General features: G+C 41.6%; 1 protein-coding gene across 2 annotated transcripts in view; it reads right to left on the bottom strand.

Annotated features, from left to right (window-relative positions):
- The window catches only part of RABEP1 (rabaptin, RAB GTPase binding effector protein 1), a 1,652,179-nt gene that overhangs the window by 728,658 nt on the left and 902,194 nt on the right, over positions 1-21,327 (bottom strand). For both annotated transcript variants that reach the window (XM_044082911.1, XM_044082912.1), the window contains exon 7: positions 5,977-6,155. In XM_044082911.1, coding sequence (XP_043938846.1) covers positions 5,977-6,155 — 179 coding nt within the window. The remainder of the gene's footprint in view (positions 1-5,976; positions 6,156-21,327) is intronic.

Below are 21,327 nucleotides of genomic sequence, written 5' to 3'. Positions count from 1 at the left end.
TTTGGAAGGAAAACAAACACCTAGGTCGCAAAATTTCCGAGATTCTATCATCTGATCTAAGGATACCCCAATAACGATCAACAATGTTCCAAAGAACATTTGTATTGTGCCCATAGGTAGTAACAAGCCTGAGATTAGTGTTGTCATCCAGAACTCTAGATTTGTATGTTAATAAGTCAGATCTGGTTTGTACAGAAACCCAATTACTGGCAGTCAAAACAATGTTATGGTCATAATCTCTATGATCAAATCTATTGACGAGATCATGTTGGAATTCCTGATAAGATTTTTAAGAGGAACATATACATCTGATGTGGAGAAACTGAGATTTGGGAATATTACTAATTATATGTCTAGGATGAAAGCTGGAGGCATGGAGTAGCGTGTTATATTGGGGATGTTTCCGAAACACCTTAGTACTGAGTGATTGGTCCCTGTCCCTACTTACAGTCACATCCAAAAAATTAATTTCCATTGAATGGTAATGTACCGTGAATTCAATGCCCCATTTGTTCTCATTCAGATATTGCATGAATTCATGCAAAGAGGTCTCATCTGCTCTCCATACTATCCAGCAATCATCCAGATGCCATCTCCAAATGTCAATTTCATATATATATATGAATTACGACTAGTCTTGTAAATCAATTGTTCCTCTAGGAATACCATGAACAAGTCTGCATATATGGGAGCAAAAGATGCTCCCATAGCAGTACCCTTGACTTGCCAGTAGCATTTGCCGTGAAAATAAAATACATTCTTACTAAGAACGTATTCAGTCACACAGATCAAAAGTGTATTGAAGCCTGGTGGATATATGCTTGCCCTTTTCAGCCAGTATTCAATGGCTTCTAGACCAGTCCAATGAGGAATACTGGTATACAATGCACTAACATCTAAGGTGCACATGAGCCAATGTGGTTCCAACTGTGTGTCTGAAATAATATGCAAAAATTATGTGGTGTCCTGGATTCTGGACTTGATTAGTGGTAATAAAGATTTGAGATATTTAGTCAAGAATGACAATAGGAGTTGAGTTAAAGAGCCTCTACCTGAAACAACAGGTCTTCCCGGAGGCTTTTGTAAGTTTTTATGAATTTCGCACAGCAAATACAGACATTGTGACCGAGGATCAGCAACAGTAAGATGGAAACATACCGTCTTGCTGATAATCCCCTCCTCCAAGGCATTCTTGAGAAAATCATCAATTTCCTTTTTAAATCTATCAGTGGGATCCAAAGGCATATGCATGTAGAATCGACCATCTGACAGTTGTCTATTAGCCTCAGCTAAACACATGGCCCAGTCCAGAACCACCACAGCCCCACCCTTATCTGCAGGGAGAATGACCAAATCTTTCCTCTGTTTGAGATTTAAAAGTGCTTGTTTTTCAAAGTTGGTGAGGTTGGATCTCTGAAGCCGAAAATCAGAGCCAAAAAAAATGCAAATCTTTCAGTACACATTGTTGGAATGTGACCACATGTCTATCCATCGGAGGCATAAATGAAGATCTACGAAATGTAAAATCAGTAGCTCTTTGAGTATGTGATTGAGACTGAAAATACAATTTTAAATTAATCAAACGGTAAAAGGCCATGATATCATTGGCAAACGTATCTTCATAAACCAGAAAACCAGGTATGAAATTCAAACCTTTATGAGAAGATTAATTTCACTGTCTGACAACTGCACTGATGAAATATTGTGGACATTATAAATAGGGCTTACCAGGGTATCAATACTTCCAAAAGTTTTTCCTAGGTTTCCTGGATGCTGTATGTTTGCACCCCCCACCGTGTTTGTTCCTCCTAAAGGGTCAAAACCTACAAATTTCTTGGCCATAGGTGAATCAGAACTGTGAACAGTCTCTACCTCAGTGGCCAAGGATGACTCATCTCCAGAAGTACCACTCAAACTAGTTGTGGTCTTCTTGAGAATGGAACGCGGTCTTTTCCTCTTAAAAGTAGGTTTGGTATTTTCATGTGTTGCAAACTTGACATTTTTGCCTGGTCTGAATGGTTTACCTCTGGTAATCATTTACGTCTGTTAAATTTGTGTACTTTTTTCTCCTTAAGCTGTTTCTCAAGGGAAAACAAATCCTGAACCAATTTTTGAAAATGTGGTGTTTAGAAGGGCTACCCTTCATAAACCTTAACTTGTTCACAAATCTGATTAACCTCTATGATGTATTTATCAATCATACATTCGTAATAAGAAAGAACCTCCACAAAAGACATGGAGGCCTTTTGCTGAGCTTGAAACCAAGCTTCAGACAAAGAATTATCAATAACATTGACTAAAGGTTGTATATGTATTCTTAGTCCATGTGGGGTAATACCTTGGGTCTCATAGGCAATAAATAATTTTAAATGTCTGCAAGACACCTCCTTCCTATTTCAGGATTGGCCAGTGCAAGAAGAACAGGTTTAGGTTGTGTGAAGGGATATCAAACAAGTACTATATACTGGAGGCAGATTTCCTCTGAAGGAAGTCAGACCCTGAGAAAGCTGGATGAAGAGAGCACCACGCATAAACTATGCATCTATGATGGAGTTTCTGAGGTCCTCCCAAGTAACCCTGTGTATGCACATATTTGGGCTTGTAGCACTAGCAGCATAGGCAAACAAAGTGGGTGCTGTTGAAACAAGTTGCAAAAATCCAAAAAACCCAGACACAGCTAAACCAACCGGACCAGGAAAAAACTCAGCTTTAATGTAGTCACAAACACTGTTTAAGCACTTTCGTCAAGATTAAAACACAGACTTCATCATTCCAGGTCCGGTTGGTTTGGTTGTGTCTGCGCTTTTTTGATTTTTGCAACTTGTTTTGACAGGTTTATGGTGTTGGTTCCTGGTTTACATTGTGGGTGCTGTTGAAGCCTACTCCTGACACTATAAATAAGGTGTTAATTATCTTCTCTTTTAGGCAAGACTTGGGGAAGAAACATTTTACAGTTCATGTTCTATTACAGTGGACTGTAATTTGGAAACATAGAGGAGGATGAGCAGTCAAGAGCTCCAAGACCCATGGCAGAAAATTAAACTCTCTTAGCACTCCAGTCTAAAGTGTTAGAATCCTTGTCCAGTGGCAAGAAGATAAAATGTTTTTATCTATGGGTGCTGGACAGGATGCCTAGGCAAGGATTTATTCCACTCATCCTGGGGATTATGTACAGAATCTACCATCTTAGGAGGCTGGGACAAAAAGTCTGGATGCTGCAAGGCTGCAACAAGATGCCCTTTATATCCTGTGGTTTGTTAAATCCTGTTTTGTGCAGTATTGAAACATAAAGAAGGAAGACTTTTCTCTTTCCTTGTGTTCATGTTTCAGTACTGGCTAAGTAACATTTTGCATCCCCTTGAGATTCGTTGGCCTCCGAGAACAGTCAGGTGAGTTTTGCCCCCGCCCAATCTTTATAAACTTAGAATTAGTGAATACACAATTTGGGGATATCACAGCTTGCCATACTGAAAAACAGGCATGTATGTTTATGACTTTGAAAGTGTTGCCATTTTGAGTGGGTGATTTTCCAATGTTTCAGGCCTTTTAGTTTTTGCTTAATCACGTCAGTTAAACACAAAATTGTATTAGATCCACACTTCATAAACAGTTGCATATTGAAAATGACCCAAAATTCTTCTACTACCCTCCATATACACATTTAGGCTTTTCTACAGGGAAGGAATGACAGCCAGCAGCCAGACGATGAAAGCTTTCAAAAGCTTCGGGATGTCCCCTAAGGTATAGTCATCTGGAGAAAGTAGAAAAGTGGGAGAGGAGAAGTCACACTTCTTATATGCCTCCAAGATACTGGACTTGTGGAGCCCAGATTCCTGGCACAATACTAACAGAAGGGATTCCCTCCTCCAGTTCCAAATATAAGCTATTGCATGGACTGGCATGCAACAGGTAACTGTTATTGGAATTTAGGCAACTGGGACTCCGTGCCTGGGATCATGCTTGCTAATGGAAGTGTGTGGGTGTGTAAGACCTGCATTGAGCATGAGACTGATATCTTTTCCCTTAGGGTGTACTCCAGCCCCTGAATCCCATTAGATCTCAATCATCTGCCTAATGTGCAGGTCCTAAACAATGAGGCCTTGTATACAAATACCTGACAGACTCTCTCAATTCTGAATACAGGCCGAGGTGGGAATTTCGCGGTATTTGAGTCCTCAGCCTCAAATGCTCTGAGACTGCAGCAGTATGACTCAAAGATTCCCTACTGGGATCAGACCAACATCTATTATAGTTCAGATGAATCATCAGGGGGTATGCAGTGCTTACACTCCGGAATATGCTTTCCAGGATGGTTGGTTGCTAGGGAGCACCACACCCATCTCCTCATGGTCTACCAAAAATGAGAACAAACACGGGCTTGACGGCTTGATGACTAAGGGTAAGCTTAACACCTGCCAAGACTAACAGGCTGTTTCAGAACATACTTGCACTTGGTCTAACTGAAACCTATCCTCTGAATCACAGCCTAACAGTTATTCAGCAAAGATCTCCAGTTGTCAATGTGACAGCCCCTCTGACCTTTGGAAGAAGTTTTCATCCACCACCATTTTCCTGGTAGCAAGTCAGTCAGAAGTTTCTCCTTGCAATGTCTTCAGGTGACTACACCAAACCACTGGCAGTGCATCACATAATAAGTCTCTTACAATCAGTGCTAGTGTGGGTTATGATTCATTATTTCCTATTCAGAAGGACACTCAGCAGGAACATGTTACAAACCAAGCAAGTGGCATAACGAACTGAGGGCAATCTGACATGCTCAGGGGCTGGGTATAGTCGACATAACAATGTATGGCAACATGGTGCACACCTGTGTAGGGCACTCATGTCCCACAGTACAGGATCTTTACAGAAAATGCTGCAATGTAGTTGCTGAAGAGGATCAGCTGAAATGTAGGAACCAGGAAGGCTCTTCAGTGTCAGAGCAGCGCTTTCATCACTTTCGATAAACTATGATCAGGATCAGTGCTACTGAGCAGTGACCAAGTCACTCCTCATTTGCCACCAAAGGCTATTCATCGAAGTTACCTATAATCAAGAAATGAAGATTTATAACATGTAAAAAATATCTTTGACTCACAAAAATAGTTACTAAATGCAAAATCAATTACAAGTTCAAGAAAGTTGGAAAATGTTAAAGGTAAGCAGATGTTCAGAGAAGGGAAACAGCAGCAAAGAGGAAAGCAAGTATAGATGCAAAGAAGCATACTCGTCTAGAAAAGATGGCAGCAAGGCAAAACAAGGTGCACAAGAAGCACAGGATAGAACAAAAATACAACTTTAGTTCATAGGAAGTTGATTACTGAATACATCTGTTATTATAAATTCAAGAAAGCTGTGATAGAAGGTTTAGTAAATGCTCAAGGGAATGGGGGGGAAACAACACATTATCACAGGAAGCAGGGTGCAAATCTTGTCAAGAAAAGCCAGCAATATGACCAGATGAGGTAAATTGGTAGAATGAAACAGATTGTTATATTTATGCACCCACAATGTTCATAACAAATTCAAAGGTAAGTAAAATAATTTGAAGCCCTTAGTTTAGGGACTGTTATCTGCTACATCATCTTTTAACCATATGGATGGATAACAGATTATGGTGATGTCTCATTCATTAAACACTATCCAAGCCAAAATGCTATGTACTGCTTGTAACAGTACAGTGTACATTACTATGTAATTACACATGGAAAGAAGTGATCCTACATATTGTTTACCAGTCAGAAATCACACTTTATATGACTTCTCACTGTATTATCACATACTGCATTGATAAAGAACAACATGCCACCCTATGGAAGACTATGGTACAAGATTTTAAATTCCCCTGAAAAGTAGGACACAAAGGTTTCAAAAGTATCTCCCTCTGAGGACTCTGCACAAACATCTCCACCATCGTGTATTTAGTGTACTGCCAGTTAGTGCTTTTTCAAAAATCAATTTACATGCTACACTTGCCTGGTCCTTCTTTTTCAATTCATCCACCTGGCGGAGCTGCTCAGTGGTCAGCACACTCTCCATACGCTGCATATCCCTCATAAGCAACCGTTGAGATTCAAGAAACTGATCATTTGCCTTCTGCCACGTGTGCTTAAGCTGGTTGTGTTGCTGCTTTTCCTGTTCTAGAAGATGACAAACTGCAGCCAAAATAAAATTTAGATAAACATTTATTATTCTGTTAAAAAAACTACTTTCTAACAGTTAACATGATCATTGGAGTTTAAACGGACTAAAATAAACCAAAATCTACAGGTTAAATACTTAATTTGTCTATGACCAAGGTCAGGGCCAGACATATTAAAATGATTCTTGAGGCACTCGTCTTTCATTTATATTGTTCTGTGCTTTCAAAGTCTCATTTGAATGACCCATACATAGTCTTTCCAAACATGAAACAGTAAATGCAGTCATCTAAAGTCACATTACTTATAATTTGCAAATTAACTGGTCTATTATTATTATTTTACCTGTTGGTTTCCCATTTCTTCAGTTTCTGAACTATTATTTTACACTATTTTTTTGTAGGCCTTATGCAGATCATGGATCATTCTCAGTTCATAGGCAAGTACTAGGCTAGCTGCCCTTGCAGGCCATTTTAAGACTAATCAATTTCCTTCAAAGGTGAGAATCAATCCCTATACCTCGTCTGTGAGGTTAACACCTTAACCACTATGCCCCCAGGACTGCATTATCCATGCAACTAAGTGAATTATTCGCTTAAACTGTTAACTCTTTTTGCCACCTCACACGGTATAGCACACAGTATGATTAAACCAAGACATACTAGCACAAAATTAAACAAAACTTCAAATGCTCTACTGTAGTAAATTGTGAAATGTATTATGTAAAGAAAACTTGCATTTTCTAAGCTGCATGCCTTTGTCTATCAGCCTTTCTTCTGCAAACTTCATGACACATTTTTGTGCAAGTTCTGACAATATTTGCACTATGTTTACAAGTGCTTAATTGATGTCTTTTTATGGTGCAATTTACTGCTGTCAGATGCCACTTCTAACAGTAGAGATATCTAACAAGTGACAGATGGCATGCTTTAAAGAAGTTACGCACACTTTCTGCTAAAATACAAAGCAAAGCTGTGACTACCTCAGCCCTGCAAGATGCAATATGTTGGTTAGCGTTTAGAAAAAGGAAGCAGCCACATACTTAACTGTTACCAGTCAGACACAGTTGCACAGTGAGAAACATTACACATCTTGTTCATCAACATTTTTATTTTGATGGCTAAAATTGTACAAAATGCACATTAGTGTTCACACTTAAGAATGCTGATAAAATAAACATGTTACACTGACATTTGTCTTACCTTATGTAAAAAAAAAAAAAAAAAAAGTCTTGACGCACACAGCCACTCTAAGCCTAGGTTACATTCCAGACATGCCAAGAATGAAATGCATTATTACCTGGGAGATGCTGACTGAATTATGGAGAAAAAAATCATTTTTTTCCTCAGCCAGTACTAGAACTCCATTGCCCACTCAATGTACAAGGCAATGAACACAAATGCCAAGCAGACCTACTAAATAAAATAATCTACCAAATCTAAATAATGTATGTGAAGTGCAATGATCATATGAGAAGTGCTAGTGATCTGCATTCTTATATATGTTTATTAATATCCAAAAAAATGGGGTTTGCATGATAAGTTTGAGTCTCTTGCACCCCAGTAATTTCTCTTTTCCTCAGGATACAGCAAGCTTGCAGGTGGTATCAATAAGCACTGAGCGTGGTGGTGCAGGGAACTAGACTGATTTGCATTTGCATGTTTACACTATTTGTGATCTCTCATTTTTTTTTTAATTTTTTATTTCATATTTGTGATAAAAAACAGAGTTTCATTTGGAGGCCTATATATGTAATAAAGTAAACATGTTACACTGACATTTGTTTTACCTTACTTGAAAAACATTTTTCAATCAATACCCTAAACTGGCAACATTCAAATTATGTGGAAGAATGCTTTCTCTAAATTCTAACACATTACTACAGTTACCACCACTGGTTAGTTTAGATATACACTATAAAAGCTGACAGAGGAACATAGTGGATATAAAATTCTTGAAAATGTATTTAAATAAAGTGTTGGTGTCATATATATTTCTACCCCTCATGTCTTGGAATATTTGTTATAAATACCGCCTTAATTCTACCGGCATAAAACTCCTACAGTTGTATACTGTTGTTGTTGTTTGTCTTTCGGCTTTTCCCGGTTAGGGGTCGCCCACAGCGGAATTCTGGTTCGCTAATGATTGGCAGTTGGTTTTTATGGTGTCGAGTTGCCAGCCCGATGCCCACCCTTCAACAAAGGCACGCCCATTCAACGCATGTCTTTCGAACGCCCACTCGACCACGGGGAGGACATGCAGACTCCACAAAGAAGGCACTCCCAACCCAAGCCGAGAATCGAACGGGAGAACCTCTTGCTGTGTTGCTGTGAGGCAACAACGCTACCGCTGCACCACCGCAGAAGTTACAGTTGTATACTGTTACACAAACATAATACAATGCATAAAACCATTAAAATCAGATGATTACCATATTTAAATATTTCTTTACATCAAACTACTGTGTAGCTGCAGTACTAACAGAACAAGCACTATGGGAACAACTAGATACATTTAAGGTACACCACAGAGTACACAGATCAGGGAAGGCCAACATTTGCTCGAAACAGAAAGAAAAACCTTCACAGATTTCTAAAGGTAGCATTATTAGTAGTCAACTTGTCATAACAAACACTGCTAAAGTACTTATTTAATGGATTTACAAACAGTTTTACTGATAAATGTATTGTCCTGAACATCTCCTGAAGTCCAGATTTAGCAGTCTGAAGAACCTGTATATGCAAGCTAAAAACAAAAATTAGGTTCTTACCCTAATGAATAATGTGCAGGACTAGGTCCTTCTTTGTCTACCTCTAAGATTCAAGGCCAGCATGACTCCTGCAGCTTGTAATCTAAAACTTTCCAGGCCACTGATCTCCAACCATTTTCCTACAATCGGGTGTGTAGAATAGCTACTCTCTAGACATATGACAGCCCATGGTCTACATAGCAAAAGAAAATAAGGAACCAAGGAAGAAGACAAAATTCCTCTGCAGAAACCTCCATGGGCCTAGTGTTACATTCTGTCTTTATAGGAAGTGCATAAGCTTCAAACGTGATAGAATCAACTCATCATCCTCTACCACTAAAGACAGAGTTTCAAGTATAAAAAGATTGCCTTGAAATGTAGTATTTCCACAATGGCTTGAACTGGAGATATCCGACCTACAAATATCTCACAAGAACAGGAGGAGACTAATGCTGGAACTCTTTTAAGAAAATATGACGGGATGACTATTACACCCTGATCCCCAATAAGATCCAATTCATATTATACTAACATCTAGTATGAAAATGATAGGGGAATACATTATTACATTTCGATAAGGAGTGAGAACTATAAAGTAAAAAATGTGCATTCTAGAAAAAGATGAAAGGACGATTCACAGCCTAAAAGTAGTAAGCTGCCAGGACCTGGGAAGACTAAGCCTAAAGAGAGGCAAAGTACAAGACCAGCAACAGAGGGCCTCAATAAGGAAGAGGTACCTAGTAAGCACACAGAGAAAGATCACAAGGCGTCATCATCAATAAGCCTTTCAACAGCCTGCCAGAGATGGAATTATCATGGGCCTAACAAAAGGAACAGTATTAGACCAGTGACAGGACTCCTCAACAACAGAGTATCTGAAAATTAAGCACAGAATGACTAAGAGGTACTGGGCTAAAGGCAATGTATTACTGAGACAGTAATGCAATGAAAGATGCAAGGTCAGGGAAAGAAAACTCCTAATAAACAGGAATTTGGCATCCCAACAGCAAGTTAACTGAAGGGCACTGCGCAATACTCAATCCATTAATCTAACAGAAACACAGTCTGAGGATGACCATCTTAATCACAGAAGAAAGAGAATGAAAAGGAAAGGATGGAGAGTACAGTACCCAAGACTCCTCTGTCTTCAAGAAGACATCAACGCAAGATCAAAGGTTCAGAGGCACAAAGTACAGTTGTGTACCTACCATAAATGTAGATGTTCGAGTGTATTCACTGTTGCAGTCATTACACTTGGGTTATCCTGCTGGCAGGCTACCCGCAGTCTGCCTGAATTCCAAAGTCTTGGTCCAGTGTCGGTTGCTGTCACCTCTTCCTTGACGTCAGTGTGCCAGGGGTATAAAAGATGCAGCCAATGCCATTTTCTTCAGTTTTTCTTGCCCCAGATGTCAGGTGCCCCCAAAAGGGTAGGCTAAAAAAACATTGCTTATAAAAGCATGCACTAAAATAAATACCTTCATCTACAAGCAAATACACCACATAGGTTGTATAGGATAGAGAAGTACAGATAAGTCCCAGCAAAGAAAGGGGGATGGTGGGTGGGTAACCTGGACTGCAACAGTGAATACACTCGAACATCTACATTTATGGTAGGTACACAACTGTACTATGATCATCGTGTTTCACTGTTGCAGTCATTACACTTGGGTTGAATCCCAAAGCTGAGGTTGGGCTGCTGGGTCTAAACAGAATTAGGAGTGGCTATAAGGTCCTGCAAAACTGCAGTGGCAAAGCCTGCTCTGGATTTAGTGTAAAGAGGCAAGTGGTAGTGCTTAGTAAAAGTGTGCACTGAAGTCCAAGTTGCAGCCTCCAAAATATCCTTGGTTGGTACTCCTCTGAGGAAGGCTGCTGAGGTGGCTGCTGCCCTGGTAGAATGTGGTTTAATGCCCTTAGGCACTGATTTGCTATGTTGTGAACAGCAGAAATGAGTGCAGTGTCCTATCCTTTTTGAAATAGTCTGCTTTGAGATAGCCTTTCCTTGTGATCCTGCAGCATATGCCACTAAAAGTTGCTCAGTATTTCTGAAAGCTTTAGTTTTGTCCAAGTAGAAGTGTAGCTGTCTGTGTATGTCCAAAGAATGCAGATTATTCTGCGGGTTTGGGTAAAAAGTAGGCAAATAAATGGTTTGGTTAAGAGCCACACTGGACACTACCTTAGGCATAAATGTTGGATTTGTCCTTAAGAGAAAACCTGTCCAGATGGAAGATAATGAAAGGTTCCACAGCCATTAATGCCGGTAACTCTGAGACTCTTCTTGCTGAAGTTATTGCTAGGAGCAGAGCTGTTTTCCATGATAAGAATTGTATCTCAGCTGTATTGGCTGGCTCAAAAGGAGGCAGTGTGAGTTTTTCCAAGACAAAATTGAGGTCCCATGCAGGTATTGGTGCTCTCCTTGGAGGTCTTATGTCTTTGCCCCCCCCCCACTGAGGAACTGCCTAAGCAATGGATGTGAAAACATAGGTGGGTCTGTATTGTAATTAGCTGACATGGCAGAGGCATGGATCTTAACTGATGAGAAGGATAGGCCTTTGTCCAGCATCTCAGTTAGATATTGTAAAATCTGAGGAATATTTGGAACAAGCTTGTCAATTCCTTGTGCCTGGTTCCAAGCACAGAATCTCTTCCATTTTTCTGCATAAGATTTTCTGGTGCTGGGCCTCCTGGCCTCCAAAATAACATCCATAACCGCTTTAGAGAGAGGTGTATTCTGAATGGTTACAGTATCCGCCATGCAGCTAGATTTAGAGTTCTGAGTTGGGTGTGCAGGACCTGATTTGTTTTGTTGGGTCAGTAAATGAGGAATTTGAGGCAATGTCCAGGCTGGGCCTTGGGACAAGCTCTTTAGGACTGGGTACCAGTGTTGGCATGGCCAATCTGGGGCAATCAGTATCATTTGTGGCTTCTCTTGTCTGACCTTTAGGAGTACCTTGGGGAGGAGAGGCAGTGGAGGAAAGGCATATACTGTAAGGTTGTTCCAGCTGGATGACAAAGCATCCACTTTCCATGCTTGTTTGTGATACGTCCTTGTGCAGAATCTCTGAAGTTGGCAGTTATGAGGGGAGGCAAAAAGATGTATGTCTGGGCATCCCCATTTCCTTGTTATAATGCTGAAGATTTGTGGATCTAGTTTCCACTGGTTAGGGTCCATGAGGTTTCTGCTTAGTTCGTCTGCCAGAGCATTTGTTTTTCCTGGCAGGAATTGTGCTTGCAGGTGTACTTGGTAGGTCAATGCTGTGTTCCACAAAATCATGGCTTGTCTGCAGAGGGGGTAGGAATGTGTGCCCCCCTGCTTGTTTATGTACCACATGACTGTGGTGTTGTCCATCTTTATCAGCAGCTGTCCTGGATGAAGTAAGTCCTTGAAGGCTGTCAGGACATTTTATACAGCTAGCATCTCTTTTTGATTGATGTGCAGATGCCTTTGGCTTATGGGCCATGTGCCCTGAATATATTTTCCTGCCATGTGGGCCCCCCAGGCATAATCTGATGCATCTGTTGTTAGTGTTTGCATGGCTGTGGGTAAAGTGAATGGCTGTCCCTTGTTGTGGTGACAGGCCTGTGCCCACCATCGAAACTCCTGTTGCAGGCAGGGAATGAGTGAAATTAATGATTCCAGGCTGTGGCAATGTTGAGTCCAAACACTTTTAAGGTACCATTGTAGTTTCCTCATATGCAGTCTTGCATATGGAATTAGCAGAATGCAGGAGGCCATGTAGCCCAGAGCCTGCAGAATTTTTCTTGCAGATAACTGGGTCTTTGTTGTCATGCTTTCGAAGTAAGAAGTCAGTTGCCTTTGTTTGTCTGGCGTGAGATAAGCCATCTGGGCAGTTGTACATAAGCTTGCACCCAGGAATATTATCGTTTGAGAGGGTACTAGTTTTGATTTCTTTTCGTTTACTGTGTACCCTAGGCAAATTAGTAATCTTTTTACAAACGACAGATGCTTCAGTAGAATGTCTTTGGTCTCCGCTTGAATAAGGCAGTCGTCCAAGTAGGGATATATTTGAATTCCTCTTTGTCTGCAAACTGCAATTACTGGTGCCAGGCATTTGGTGAAGAAACTGGGTGCAGTAGATAAGCCAAAGGGCAGTGCAGAGAATTGGTAGTGCATTGAGCCAGCTATGAATCTGAGGTATCTTCTGCAAGATTGTCTGACTGGGACATGCAGGTATGCCTCTTTGAGGTCCAAAGTAACAAGCCAAGCCTTCTTGCCCAGCATGGGCAGAAGCTGCTGCAGTCAACATTCTGAATTTTGGAATGTCCAGAAAAGTATTTGGAATAGACAGGTCCAGAATTGGTCTCCATGCTTTGTCCTTTCTTGGTACTAAGAAAAGTCTTGAGTAAAATCCTTGTCCCTGCTCTTCTTGTAGCACTGGCTGAAAAGCCCTCATGTCCATGAGAGATGAAACTTGGGTTTTGTGCCTCTGCCCATTGATTGTGTGGCAGGTCTGGCATGCCCTTTGCCTTTGGAAGGGTGTGAAAGTGGAACCTGTAGCCCTGAGAAACTATATTTAAGACCCATTTGTCCTGGGTGATCATGTGCCAATTTTGTGGAAAAAATGCTAGCTTTCCTCCTAAGGGTGCTGCCAAAAGATAAATGCTTGGCATTGGCAGAGGGAAGTCATTGGGACTGTTTCCTATATGGCTGTGATTTGTCTTCTCTGCTTTTGGAGGTAGAAGCACCCCACTGTTTGGGCCTGTATGAGCCCTGGGGCTGTTGTCTGCCTCTAGGGCGTCTGTATCTGCCTCTTTGTGGCCTGACACGAGAAAGGACCAATTCTTAGAAGGCCAGTTCCTGCTAAATCTGGGTGGCTGTACCTGTAAGAAATCCTTCACTGTCTGCATAGATTTAGCTTTATCCTCCATTTTCTTCAACACCTCTTCTGCCTTAACACCAAAGTATCATGCTGTAATGGAGCATCCAATAATTTTGCTTTAACATGATCAGGCAAAGCCTGTTCCTTTAACCAAGCATGTCTTCTAATGACAGAACCTGTTACAGCGGCCCTGCAAGAGACCTCCAGTGAATCATAACCACATTGCAAAGTATGTTTTCCCACTTGTTCAGCTGCATGCAATAAATCCTGCAATTCCTTGTTCTCAGAACATTCCGAATTTGTCAACATTTTCTGTTTTAACAGAGACATTAAGTATTGCTGATACTTAAGCATATGAAACTGACAATTTAAAGCCCTTACAGCCAAGGTAGCAGAAGTGTAAACATGTTTCCCCCATCTGTCTAGTGCCCTAAAATCTCTATCTGAGGGGACAGGGTTTTTTGCAGTTGTAGCCTTGACCCCTTTGGGACCCTGAGAAATAGTTTCTGGGTCAGCAGCAGGGTTTTTATATAGAAATATATGAGAATCTGGAACCCTGTAGTATCTGTCTGGCTTAACAGGTGCAGGAGGTAAAGAGTTGGGCGACAGGCGACTCTGAAAATACACCTACAATGTCTAGAACAGGAGGAATAGCAAGAGGTCTGTGCTGAGGTAGTAAAAGAAAGTCTCTGAGCCTTTTCTTAGAATCTGAATAATCTTGGCTCTCCCAGTGGAAATGCTCCCTCATGGTATGCAGGGTTTCCCCAAATGAGCAATCCTCAGGAGGAGGAGAAGCTGAAGGAATAGATTCTTCAGCATCAGAATCCTCATAGGGAGGAATAGAGTATCCCTGTTCTGAAGAGGAGTCAGAAGAAATGGAAACCTGATCAGAGGAATCATATTCAGTGTCTTGCCTAGGCCTCTTATCAGGGGGGGGATGGGAACCCCTGATAAAAGTAATTAGGTCTTCGGCCATTTTGAGCATCTGTTTCTTAGGCATGGAAGTCTGTCCTGGAGAATGCTGTACTTGTTTCCTTGTCTTTAAAACTGTTTTAGTCTCTGATGCTGAAGTTGGCTTGATATAAAGCTGTGTAGGTCTGAAAACACCCTCAAAAGCAGATGCCTGCTCAGTGGCTCCGGACCCATCTGAGGGATTAATTTCCGAAGGCCCAATACCTTGAGTATCCAGAGACCTAGCTGTCTCCACGTGGGAGTCGAAGGCAACCTGTGGCTCTGAGGTAGTGGGTGTCAGGGGCTGCGAAAGTGCCTCACTGAGAACCGGCGACTGGCCTAGAAGAGGCTTTGTCATCGGTTTTGGACCTCGGATGCCTGTCCTTTTCTTTTTCCTTGTGCTTTTTATGAATTCCGGTCGTCGGCTGTCCTGACAGCATTATGTAGTTAAACCTTCAGCCAAAGAAATGAAAAGCAAAATCGTACCCGATGCTTAATAGTGCGTTGGTTAAATCTAGAACAAAACGACAACTAGCAACGTCGTGGTCAGGGCTTAGGCAAGGAATACAATAAGAATGAAAATCCTTATGAGGTATTTGCTTCCCACAAGAAATACAATTGTTAACTTTTTCTGACATCGGTCTGGAGCAAGAAAAATGTTTCCCCAATGGGGTACTTAGCTTTATAGAAGACTTCGGATCTGAAATTCAATTTTGAAAATCTCAGAAGTCAGCCAACCGGCACCTGCGAACTGCTTTTGCTTCGGGCACTGCACAGCAAGAAAGACGGAAGAAAATGGCGTCGGCTGCATCTTTTATACTCCTGGCGCACTGACATCAGGGAAGAGGCGACAGCAATCGACGCCAGACCAGGACTTTGGAATTCAGGCCGACTGCGGGTAGCCTGCCAGCAAGATAACCAGAGTGTAATGACTGCAACAGTGAAACACGAACATCTGCTGCAAGGATAATACTTCTTGACCTACAAAGGAACTTTAAAAGTTTCAAATGGATTCATGCAGAAAGCTCAAGGCAAAGGGAGCACACTGCACTGAATGGAAGAAAGAGCATGAATAATCCTCAAAGGAAGAGAAGTAGAGAAATTCATGAATAGACACTAAGTAGCAAGAGAACAGATGACAGCAAACAACTGCTCATCTCAAAGGTTCTAAAATCCACATAGTTACCAAAGAATTATCACCCAACAGATTACAAAAACAGTAGTATAACAGCTATTCTATAAAATGGATAGGGTGAAGGCAGAGCAGATTTGCCATATCCTAAACCCTGTTAGCCAAATAAAATTAAATGGTTAAAAGTATGTCCTGCCCCTAAAATTACAAGACAGACCATACAGCATGGAAAGAGCAATAAATAAGAAAGACAAAGAAAATATTCCACTGCTGGAGACTGTCTTTACAGGGGGAAATAAGATAAAAACTTCTGAGGAAGGGATCCTTGCCTAGATAACAGAGAAGTAGGAGAGAGTCTTCCCCTGGATCCTAAACACCAGTTATGAGCTCCATTAGGGAAAGGAAGGAACCGACCAGTTATAACTTAAATTATTCTCTGAAAAAAACTAAAAGACAAAACAACCCCCCCCCCAAAAGTTACTATGGATGGTACTCAAGGATAGTACAGTTGTGTACACTTACCATAAATGTAGATGTTCGAGCATATTCACTGTTGCAGTCAACACATTTGGGCAATCTGCTTGCAGTAGCCCTCAGTCGGCCTGATTATCAAAGTCTTGGGCCCTGCGTCAGTTGCTGTCTCATCTTCCGTGACGTCAGGTAGTCAGGGGTATAAAGCATGCAGCAGACGCCATTATATCAGTTTTTCTTGCCACAGATGTCAGGTGCCCCCCTTAATGGGAAGTAATTAAAAAAAAAAAAAAAAATATATATATATATATATATATATATATATATATATATATATATATATATATATATATTTATATACAAGGTTATACCTCCAACAAAAAAGCAAATACACAAAAAAGCTTTTAAGTATAGTAAAGGAGAACAGAGGTGTAGCCAAAGGAAGTCAGGGGGCTGGAGGGAGGGTAACCAGGACTGCAACAGTGAATACACTCGAACATCTACATTTATGGTAAGTGTTCACAACTGTACTATGTTCTTCGTGTTTCACTGTTGCAGTCATCACATTTGGGTAGATTCCCAAAGCTAAGGATGGGAGGAGGAATTTAGACAGCATTAGGACCAGTTATAAGGCCCTGCAAGACTGCAGTGGCAAAGCCAGTTCTGGATTTAGAGAAGATTGGCAAATGGTAATGCTTGGTGAAAGCATGTACAGAACTCCAGGTAGCAGCTTCTAGGATATCTCTGGTAGGGACACCTCTGAGAAAGACCGTACAGGTAGATGCAGCCCTAGTTGAATGGGGTCTAATCCCCTGTGGGATAGGTTTTCCATGGTGCTTATAGCAGAAATTAATGCAATGGCCTATCCATTTAGAAATGGTTTGCTTTGAAATAGCCTTCCCCTCTGCACCTGCAGCAAATGCCACCAGCAGTTGTTCAGATTTCCGTTGAGGTTTAGTCCTGTCCAAGTAGAATCTAAGTTGTCTGCGCACATCTAAGGAATGCAGTATCCATTCCCCTTTGTTCTGTGGATTAGAAAAAACGTTGGCAAGTGAATGGACTGATTAAGAGCCACACTGGATACCACCTTGGGCATGAACGAGGGGATTGGTCCTGAGGGACACCCTGTCCGCATGAAAGATGATGAAAGGCTCCACCTGCCATAAGGGCCTGTAATTCAGATACCCTTCTTGCTGAAGTGATTGCTAAAAGGAAAGCTGTTTTCCAAGAAAGGAATTTTATCTCTGCAGTTGCAGCTGGTTCAAAATGGGGGAGAGTGAGTTTTTCCAATACAAAATTAAGGTCTCAGGCTGGAGTTGGGGTCTTCTGGGTGGTCTTAAGTTTTTGGCCCCTCTGAGGAACTGTTTGAGCAGTGGGGGAGAAAAGAGGGGTGGTTCTGTGTTGTAATGAACTGAAATGGCTGAGGCCTGAATTTTGATGGAGGAAAAGGAAAAGCCCTTGTGAAGCATCTCAGTTAAATATTGAAGAATCTGAGGTAAATTGGGAGCTGTTGTGGCCATCCCTTGAGTATGGTTCCATGCACAGAATCCTTTCCATTTTTCAGCATGAGAGTTTCTAGTACTAGGCCTCCTTGCCTCCAAAATGACATCCAACACTTGTTTACTGAGGGATGGTAACTGAGAGATTAGGTAAATAGCCAGGCTGCCAGGTTCAGGGTTTGAAGCTGGGGGTGCAGAATCTGGCTCTCCTGTTGAGACAGCAGGGTAGGGGTCTGAGACAGGTGCCATGGGGCCAGCTGTGACACACTGCGCAAGAGGGGGTACACCAGTGTTGGCATGGCAAGTCTGGTGCAATCAGTATCATCCTTGGTTTGTCCTGTTTGATCTTTAGTAGCACTTTGGAGAGGAGAGGCAGAGGAGGAAAGGCATAAACTGATAGATTTTTCCAGCTGAAGGACAGAGCATTCACATTCCAAGCTTGTTTGTGGGGAGTCCTTGTGCAGAAATTGTCCAATTGGTAGTTCTGGGGGGAGGCAAACAGGTCTATATCCAGGATCCCCCACTTGCTGATCAACATGTTGAAAATCTTTGGTTTCAGTTTCCACTCGTGTGGGTCTATGAGATTTCTGCTTAGTTCTTCTGCCAGTGTATTTAGTTTTCCTGGCAGGAATTGAGCCTGTAGATGCACTTGGTAGGTAGCTCAAGGCTGTGTTCGACAGAGCCATGGCTAGTCTGCAGAGGGGGTAAGAATGGGTACCCCCCTGCTTGTTTATGTACCACATAACAGTGGTGTTTGTCTTTACCATTAATTGTCCTGGAAGAATGTGGTCCTTAAAGGATGTCAGAGCATTCTGTACAGCTAACATTTCTTTTTGATTGATATGCAGGTGCATTTGACTTGGGTTCCATTTGCCCTGAATGCACTTCCCTGCCAGGTGAGCCTCCCATGCATAGTCTGTTGTTAGGGTTTGGGCGGCAGGGGGTAGAGTGAATGGTAGTCCCTTGTTTTGGTGGCAGGCTTCTGCCAACCAAAGGAATTCTAACGGTAGGCAAGGTATGATAAGAATCATTGCTTCTAGATCCTGAGAATGTTGACACCATAGGCTTTTTAGATACCACTGTAGTTTCCTCATATGCACTCTTGCATATGGAATTAGTAGAATGCACTAGGCCATGAACCCCAAGGCTTGCAGTATTTGCCTTGCAGATAGCAGGGTTTTTGTGGCCACTAGTTTGAAGTAAGTTGTCAAACGAATTTGTTTCTCTGGTGTGAGGAAAGCCATCTGGGAAGTTGTGTTCAAGCTTGCTCCCAGGAATATAATTTGTTGACAGGGTACCAGATGTGATTTATTTTCGTTTATGGTGTACCCCAGACAAGTTAACACCTTTTGTACAAATGCCAGATGATTCAGAAGTATGTCCTGGCTTTCTCCCTGAATTAGACAATTGTCAAGGTATGGGTATATTTGAAAATTTCTTTGCCTGCAAAATGCAATGACTGGAGCTAGGCATTTTGTGAATACCCTGGGTGCAGTAGATAAGCCAAAGGTCAGTGCAGAGAACTGATAGTGCATGCAGCCTGCTTTGAAGCATAGGAATTTTCTGCCAGATTCCCTGATTGGGATGTGCAGGTAGGCTTCCTTTAAATCCATGGGAAGCAACTGGTGAAGAGTTAGCATCTTGAATTTTGGAATCACCAAAAAGGTGTCTAGGATAGACAGGTCCAGGATAGGACGCCAGGAGTTGTTTTTTCTGGGTACCAGGAAAAGTCTTGAGTAGAAACCTTGTCCCTTTTTCTCTTCTGGTACAGTCTGAATAGCCTTTAATCTTAAAAGAGAGAGTACATGCTTTTGAGCCGCTGCCCACTGATTTAGGGGTAGATCTGGCCAACCGTTTGGGGTTGGAAGTGTGTGGAAGTGAAATCTGTATCCTTGGGAAACTAAGTTTAAAACCCATTTGTCCTTGGTAATGAGTTCCCAGTTTTTTGCTTGCAGAGCAATCTTTCCCCCTAAAGGGGCAGTCAGTTGAGAAGTGCTTGAAAGTTTTAAAGTTAAGTCATTGAGACAGCTTACCATAGGGGGGAGTCTTACTACTCCTTGATTTGGAAGTGGGAGCCCCCCACTGCATAGTCCTGTGCGTACCCTGGGACTGAAGCCTTGGTGTTCCGCTGGTTCTGGGTTTGAACTGAGAAGACCTGAAAGAGGCAGGAAAGGACCAATTCTTAGAAGGCCAATGCCTACTAAATCTAGGAGGCTGCACTTGTAAGAAATCTTTAACAGTTTGCATTAATTTAGCTTTTTCCTCCATCTTTTTAAGAACTACTACTGCTTTGTCGCCAAACAGGCAGTCCTAATTTAAGGGAGCATCCAGCAATTTAGTTTTAACATGATTTGGCAAAGATTGCTCCTTAAGCCAAGCATGCCTTCTAAGTACAGACCCGGTGACAGCAGCCCTGCAAGATGCCTCTAGTGAATCAAAAAGTACAGTTGTGTACACTTACCATAAATGTAGATGTTTGAGTGTATTCACTGTTGCAGTCATTACATTTGAGTAATCTGCTGGCAGGTTGCCCTCAGTCGGCCTGAATTCCAAAGTCTTTGGTCCTGCGTCGGTTGCTGTCTTCTCTTCCATGATGTCAGGTTGTCAGGGGTATAAGACATGCAGCCAATGCCATTTTCTTCTTGCCCCCGATATCAGGTGCCCCCAAAAAGGTAGCAATATTATATATATATATATATATATATATATATATATATATATATATATATATATATATATATATATATATATATGTATATATATAAATACATGCATCAATATAAATTTTACCTTCATCTACAAGCAAATACACCACATAGGTTGTAGAAGATAGTGAAGGAAAGATAAACTTCAGAATGACAGGTGGATGGTGGGAGGGTATCCTGAACTGCAACAGTGAATACACTCAAACATCTACATTTATGGTAAGTGTACACAACTGTACTATGTTCTTCGTGTTTCACTGTTGCAGTCATTACATTTGGGTACAATCCCAAAGCTATGGTTGGGAGGCTGGAGCTAAACAGCATTAGGTGTGGCTATAAGGCCCTGCAGCACTGCAGTGGCAAAGCCTGCCCTGGACTTAGAGCAGAGAGGCAAATGGCAATGCTTTGTAAAGGTGTGAACAGAACTCCCAGTAGCAGCCTCTAGAATGTCTTTGGTTGGTACTCCTCTGAGAAAGGCTGCTGAAGTAGCTGCAGCTCTGGTGGAATGAGACCTAATGCCCTTGGGCACAGGTTTGCCATGGTGTAAGTGGCAGAAACGGATGCAGTGGCTTATCCACTTTGAAATAGTCTGCTTTGAAATAGCCTTTCCTTCTGATCCTGCAGCATATGTCACTAGTAATTGCTCAGTTTTTCTTAGAGCTTTAGTCCTGCTCAAGCAGAATCTTAGCGGACTGTGTATGTCCAAGGAATGCAGAATTCTCTCCCCTTTGTTCTGCGGATTTGGATAAAAAGTTGGCAGTGTTTTGTTAAGAGCCACACTGGAAACCACCTTAGGCATAAAAGTAGAATTTGTCCTCAGAGACACCCTGTCCGGGTAAAAT

Source organism: Protopterus annectens, chromosome 9.part0, assembly GCF_019279795.1.
Source record: "Protopterus annectens isolate FY-2018-M chromosome 9.part0, PAN1.0, whole genome shotgun sequence".
NCBI lineage: Eukaryota > Metazoa > Chordata > Ceratodontiformes > Protopteridae > Protopterus > Protopterus annectens.
This window is presented reverse-complemented; position numbering and strand designations above follow the sequence as displayed.